At 36.9% G+C, this 7500-nt stretch overlaps 1 protein-coding gene across 14 annotated transcripts in view; it reads left to right on the top strand.

Annotated features, from left to right (window-relative positions):
• tun (N-terminal glutamine amidase tungus) overlaps nt 1-7500 on the top strand; it is a 46320-nt gene that overhangs the window by 38138 nt on the left and 682 nt on the right. For all 14 annotated transcript variants that reach the window (XM_070141087.1, XM_070140888.1, XM_070140690.1 and 11 more), the window contains 3 exons: nt 4050-4195; nt 6018-6142; nt 7485-7500. The exon at nt 7485-7500 is cut by the window's right edge and continues 682 nt beyond it. In XM_070141087.1, the coding sequence (XP_069997188.1) occupies nt 4050-4195; nt 6018-6142; nt 7485-7500 (287 nt within the window). The remainder of the gene's footprint in view (nt 1-4049; nt 4196-6017; nt 6143-7484) is intronic.

Genomic DNA, 7500 nt, shown 5'->3' with positions numbered 1-7500 from the left:
TGCATCATAATGAAGAGAATAACTATGGAAAATATCATCACATTTCGCCTTTGCTTTCCTGTTTTGCATGGCATTTACCAGCCAGAATATGCCATAGCATGCACTTGCTTGAATTAGATGTGTTTGATATTGCATGTGTATTCTGTAATCTTGCATGCAACTATAGCTTCCATAGTTGAAATTGATTTTATTTTTTGTGCATTGTAGGGTAACCAGTGATACAATCTTTGTTGATTTTTTGTGCAATTTCATTTTATTAATTAATATATTCAATGTAGCTGCCCAATTTTACTCTATTTACTATAGTCTACTATTGTACCAGAAAATTGTTATTGAACAGGCCACCATTCAGTGTGCTTTAAATCTATTCCCACGGGAGAGATTAGTATCTCGGATGATCAATGACTTTATTGCAAACCTCCTAGAATACTACCTCTACTGCAACACTAATGATAATTTTTAAAATTAAAGTTGCATCTGTATTTCTCTTACTTGTAACCACTGGTATAATGAATGAGCAAGTGCTGTGGTGTATCTGTGGGTCTGTACCAGTCGCATTGTATCTTATTCAGGATCAAGTTTGTTTTTTTTTCTCTCTCTCTTTGTTGCTAGTTGTTAGCTCTTAATGAATAAACACAGTGCACAGAAAACATTAGTATAAATAAAAACGCATGAAAAACAATCCAATATACTTGGATTTGAAAATATTCTAAGCAAAAGAAAATGAGCTGCATCTAATGCCAGTGTTATGGGGAATATCTCTCACATTATTAGTTAATCAAGTGTATTGTGATAATTTGCATTTTCATTGTACCCTGCTATTATCTGTGACAGTTACCCTCCCCCTCTCAAAAGTAATTTTATAGTAACAGATTCTGATAAGCACTCTTCTTTGGGAAATACAGTTTTATTGGAGTTTGCATCTGAAATGTTTAAAGCACATATTCACATTTTACAATGTGAAAAATGATCACTGCTTCACCTCTGCTTGTAAAGAATCCTATCTCTCTCTCTCTCTCTCTCTCTCTCTCTCTCTCTCTCTCTCTCTCTCTCTCTCTCTCTCTCTCTCTCTCTCTCTCTCTCTCTCTCTCTCTCTCTCTCTCTCTCTCTCTCTCTCTCTCTCTCTCTCTCTCTCTCTCTCTCTCTCTCTCTCTCTCTCTCTCTCTCTCTCTCTCTCTCTCTCTCTCTCTCTCTCTCTCTCTGTCTCTCTCTCTCTCTCTTTCTCTTTCTCTCTGTCTCTCTGTCTCTCTCTCTCTCTCTGTCTCTCTCTCTCTCTCTCTGTCTCTCTCTCTCTCTCTCTCTCTCTCTCTGTCTCTCTCTCTCTCTCTCTCTCTCTCTCTCTCTCTCTCTCTCTCTCTCTCTCTCTCTCTCTCTCTCTCTCTCTCTCTCTCTCTCTCTCTCTCTCTCTCTCTCTCTCTCTCTCTCTCTCTCTCCTCTCACTCTCTCTCTCTCTCTCTCTCTCTCTCTCTCTCTCTCTCTCTCTCTCTCTCTCTCTCTCTCTCTCTCTCTCTCTCTCTCTCTCTCTCTCTCTCTCTCTCTCTCTTTCTCTCTCACTCTTATTCTCTCTCTCTTACTCTCTCTCTTTCTCTCTTTCTTTCTCTTTCTTTTTTCATTCTCTCTCTCTTTCTTTTCTGTCTCTCTCTTCTTTCTTCCTGTCTCTCTCTTCTTTCTTCCTGTCTCTCTCTTCTTTCTTCCTGTCTCTCTCTTCTTTCTTCCTGTCTCTCTTTCTGTCTGTCTCTCTTTCTGTTTCTTTCTGTCTCTCTCTCTCTTTCTGTCTCTCTCTTTCTGTCTCTCTCTTTCTGTCTCTCTCTGTCCGTCTGTCTGTCTCTCTGTCTCTCTCTCTCTCTTTCTCTGTCTGTCTCTGTCTCTTTGTCTCTCTCTCTATGTCTCTATCTGTCTCTCTATCTCTGTCTCTCTATCTCTGTCTCTGTCTCTCTCTCTGTCTCTCTCTCTCTCTCTCTCTCTCTCTCTCTCTCTCTCTCTCTCTCTCTCTCCTCCTCTCCCCTCTCTCTCTCTTCCTCTCTCCTCTGTCTCTCCCTCTCTCCTCTCTCTCTCCCTCTCTCCCTCTCTCCTTCTCTCTCTCTCTCTCCTCTCTCTCTCCCTCTCTCTCTCTCTCTCTCTCTCTCTCTCTCCTCTCTCTCTCTCTCTCTCTCTCTCTCTCTCTCTCTCTCTCTCTCTCTCTCTCTCTCTCTCTCTCTCTCTCTCTCTCTCTCTCTCTCTCTCTCTCTCTCTCTCTCTCTCTCTCTCTCTCCTCTCTCTCCTCTCTCCCTCTCTCCCTCTCTCCCTCTCTCCTCTCTCTCTCAACTCTCAACTCTCTCCTCTCTCTCTCAACTCTCAACTCTCTCCTCTCTCTCTCAACTCTCAACTCTCTCCTCTCTCTCTCAACTCTCAACTCTCTCCTCTCTCTCTCTCTCCCCTCCCCCTCCGTTCACCCTCCCTCCGTTCACCATCCCTCCCTTATCCCTTCCCCTCATCCTCATCCTCACCCTCCCTCTCCATCCCCCCTGCCTGCCCTTCCTTTCTCCTTTTCTGTCTCTCTTTTCTTCTCTTTTCTCTTCTGAAACATTGAGGGCACCAAACAGACAGAATGTTAACACAGATGAAGATGTATGAAGTTTTACAATCTCTATGAGGCTAATACTCCATGTCATGACTTCAGATACAAGGATTATAGTTCACAGTAGTGCTCCCTCTGCCATTGTCACTTCATTATCTGAAATATTTGAACTTTTTGTACAAATAGAAAGTGATGAGAGAGGAAGAAGATATGTATATATTAATTTTTCCAATAGAATTGGCAAAGAATCAATGGTCATTTCTCTAAAAAGCAGCAGAATAGCTTATTATGCATATGACAGGAAGGGATATTTCATAATCCTCTTCTTAGCCCAATGGTATTTCATAACTAGAAGTATGTTGACATTGTAATATGTTGATAAAATCAATTGCAGCTGTTAATTAGATTAAAAAGAGGGGGAAGTAAGGAGGGAAGGGATCTAAGGAGGTTTGAATTCTGAACTAGATTAGGGAAGTTATTAATTACAATTGTTAGATATATCTATCAGGTGACCAAACAGCAAGTAGCTATAGAAAATAGAAGAAAAAAGGACAGAATTCATCAAATATTTATGAAAGTAAGCACTTTTGCTCTTTGAAAATCATTATTTTTGATAAACTGAAGAGCACTTTTCATTTCCTTCTCAGATAAGAAATGTAATGGTCTTGTAACTGAGATATAAAGATTTTTTTGTCATTACTTTCTTTTGAATATTTTTATTGGTAACACCATTTCATATTAAGTCCCATTGCTCGAATTCAGGAATAGTTAAAAGTAAAGAGAGAAATAATAATGAGGGAGTTATTGTATTCTTTGTTTTAGTATTTTTTTCTGTATATTTCTTAATTTCTTTTCTTTTATATTCTTAAGTTTCAGAGTCACTTCATATTACTAGAATATTTTCTTGTGAATGGCATTAATCCCTCCTCCTAGCATGTTGAAATTGATATATTTATCTATGATTTTGTTTTTGTGTTTCTGTTCATTTGGAACATGAGACAGCATATTTTATAAGATATTTGTACTTTCATTTTAAGTAAAAGAAAAATGGAAATCTTTGAAGTATTTTCAAAACATCTACTAAGAATTCAGAGTTTTCAGTCTGTTAGAATGATACACCAATATGGTAATGCATTGACTCCAATATCTGTATCATTCTTGCATGTTGTCTAATGTTGACAGATCCAATTGATATTAAGTTCAGTTTTATTATTTGTATCTGTTGATTATCAAGAGATTGGCATTGAATTTATATTACTCCCTTTGCACTTGCCCAGTAGGTAAATATCACCATGCAACATGTATATTTAGTTTATATTTATTTTTTTCTACATTCTTTTATTTTCTTTTTTTTTTTCTTTTGTTATATGCATTACCCTTGGGTGATGTTCCTAACACACTGTAAAGATATTAGCTTAAAAAAGAAAAAAAAAATGTACACTCGCAACTGGCCTTAGCTTTTCCTATTGTAAACCTTTCAAAAATCTTGCAGGATTACCACGTGGTGTTCATGTACGAGCCTGATGATCGGTGCCTTGTATTTGACCTAGACTCTGACCTGCCCTTCCCAACTTATTTCCACAAGTATGTGACCGAAACCCTCCGCACAGATCACATCCTTAGCCCAGAGCATTACAGGTAAGAGTCTATCTCATTTTTCTTCATGTTTGTCTTTTCTATTCCTTATTATTATTATTTCTTCTTTCTACTTCTTCTTCTTCTTCTTCTTCTTCTTCTTCTTCTTCCTGCTCCTTCTCCTCTTCTTCTTGTCCTCCTTCTTTATCTTCTTCTTCTTCTGCTTCTTCTTCTTTGTTTTTGTCCTTCTTTTTCTTTGTTTTTCTCTTCTTCTTCTTCTTCTTCTTTGTTTTTCTCTTCTTCTTCTTCTTCTCTATTTTTTCTTAAACTGCTCCTTCATTTTTTACTTGTCCAACTCCAACTTGTCCTTTTTATCCTTCTTGTTCCCCTTTTTCTATTTCTCCTTCAATTTCTCCTGCTTCTCTTGGTCTTTTTCCTTTTTCTTCTTCATGATGTTCAAATTGTGGGGAAACAAAAGTTTGTGTTTAGTCTCTTATATGTGTCAGTGGTTTATACAGGTTACACTTGAATTTATTTTGAAAGCATATTTTTGTAGGAAGTATACATCTTTATTTTCTTTTTTGTCCCTTGTCATAATCATTGTTATTAACTCATTCACTCCAAGATGACAGCCTTTCACATCATGGCTAGACTGTCCCTAATGTTTGTGAAGTCTTATCATGCCATGTGCAGTTGAGCCTGCTCTTAGTTGTGCACAGCAGTTGTTAGCTTATTTTGCCATGGCTGCGTTTATTAACCCCTTGAATCCGGTTGCATCACGGGAATCACATGGACAGGCATTAGACTTACGTGAGCAGCCACTCTGATGGGTCTGTGGATTGTTGGCTGGGTGCACACAAACACTTGGCAAGAATCTATGCCTCCCCTTTATAATGTTTTGCATGAGTGTTTTTAGTTTTTTTGTCATTTTCCAATGTCCATATTTTTCATTTGATTTTCTATATCCAGATGGTAATAGACTGTTTTCTGTGCACAGGTTCCATATCATATCTGTATGTAGTAAATAAATCATTATAAAAAATAAAAAAAAACATGATATTCAATTTTTGGTAATACAACCTTTGCAGCCAGTCACAGTGAGCAGGAATAGGATGCTGAGTAATGAAAATAGCGTCCTGTCTAGATCCAGCACCCTTCGAGTCATGGCTGACAAACGTTACTTTCCACATTCGTTTATCGATAGGAATAATGCACAAGCACCTTTCTAAATGCCAAATGAGTCTAATAACCCTCCAAGAGGTTTATGCACTCATAGCAAGTCTTTTCCAACATCCCAGCCTCCAGCCAAAATGCTCATGATAACAAGTTAGTGTTTTGACACCTGCCCCTCAAGGCTATTTTTTTCATTATGTGATGCTCACATTATGCAGATCAAAGGGGATCCCAAATTTAATAGACCTGTAGAAGTTATAAAAGAAAAGAAGCCATGTTAACACTTTTGAAAGATAAGTTGTGTATTCGCTGCTTTTAATGTTGCTGTGGCTAACAAATGAGAATTATTCTTAAAGCTGAGAGGTGTTTTCTAAAGCTAAATTAGATAGAAAAAAAATTGTGTGAACAAGACCTGAAATATTATGAAAAAATAGAATGTTGATTTGGTTCAGTAGCTGGTCATACTTCAGTAATTTCAGAATTAGAAACAGTATGAAATCATTTTCAGATGATGGAGATTTTGATATTTACATATCACATCACTTTTTTTCATTTTATTGTATAGAGTTTTAACCAAAACACTATAGGACTCAACAGTGTGCAGAAATTTCTGAAGGTAATTTTTAATTTTGCTCATTAAACACACGACCCAGTAATTCACACCCATAGCTCAATGTACACATGTAGACTAAACCCAAAGCTTCTTCTGCAGGTACTTCCGAGTTGTGCCAGCCTCTGTGTTCCTTCAGAAATTTGCCAGCGACAGAAGGCACATGAGACGTGAGGACGGGACCTGGACCCAGCCCCCACCATCAACACCACCAATATCCACACCTGGTATTATAGAAAAATGCTTCTGTTAACAATAAAGTTTTCTTCTATTTAAGCAATCTAGCAGGGAAGGGTTAAGTAAAGTATTGATAGATCCTATTGATAAAGTACTTTGTGAGAATGAGAGGCAAAATTAGTTTTGAAGTTAGCAGTACAATTTTTTAAACCCTTGATGTCTTAGCTGCCGCAATCATTTTTGTAAGTATCCCTCTATAGCAAGTCACCTCAATAGAGCATCAGCTTTTAAAAACTGGCAGGCTGTTTCTCCACCTCTATTATAGTTCGAATGGGATGTTATGAGGATAAGTTAGTATATTTTATATTTTACGGCTCCTTTCTTCCTGCCTCAAAATTAGAGAGAGTTATCCTCCCCATTCTATTCCTAAACTGTCATCTACCCCACTGACACTCCTCCTGTGTTTCTGGGTGCCTCTCCATCCTATCCATCCCTCTCTCTATACCTCTTCCAAGCCATCAGAGACCACTAGAACCACCATCTAATCCCCTGTCCCTTTCCCTTAGGAACCTCTCCTCTCCTTTCAATTTATTGCCTCCCAGCATAGCTCTGCTACTCATGATAGTACATTGTTTGTCATTATTTACACTTGATGAATTCATGATTTATTACAATGTAGATTATAATTTTTTCTTCTTTCTTTCTTTATATATGGGGTAACTTTTTTAACTATCGATGTTTGACATACCAGTACAAGATGCATATTGTGGCATGGAAAATTGGGCTCTTTAAAAATGAAGTTCAAATTTGTCCTAGGTAAAAATTTGCACTTTGGCTTGATTTGTCTCTTTGTATAAGGATATGCTGAGGAATTGTGAGGGTTAAAGATTACCAATATAAAACATCTCAGTCAAGAAAGTTTTCAGACACATATTTAATGTATGATTAATGATTTTGATAATCATATGGGACTTTTTATACATCCATCAAGATATATTTGTATATTTCAATAACAGTATAAGATGCAAGTTGTTTTATTGGGTACAGTATAGACATGTGAAAGCAAATAAAGAGGGTACACATATTAGCAATAAAATGAATAAATATATGTCACTTAACTGCATATGAATTTTTCTGGGAAATAGGACAAATGTGTTTTTCTTCCATATATTGTTTTACTAAAAGGTAAAATCAGGTATAATAACATCACTTTATAATTAAATCTTAAAAAAGATTATTTTGAACTTCATATAGACAGTATTTTAGAAGGATGAATTTTGCTAAATCCATGCAATAAAAATGTCCCTCGCTACAAGGTGATATTTCAAATTCAAAATATGTGCCAATTGAGAAAACTTGCTTATATGTAAATGTTTATATTCTCATTTACAGAGTCAGTGCATAACAT

Source organism: Penaeus vannamei, chromosome 1 (genome assembly GCF_042767895.1).
Source record: "Penaeus vannamei isolate JL-2024 chromosome 1, ASM4276789v1, whole genome shotgun sequence".
Lineage (NCBI taxonomy): Eukaryota > Metazoa > Arthropoda > Malacostraca > Decapoda > Penaeidae > Penaeus > Penaeus vannamei.
Note: the sequence above shows the minus strand (reverse complement) of the source record. Positions and strands in the feature narration are given on the sequence as shown.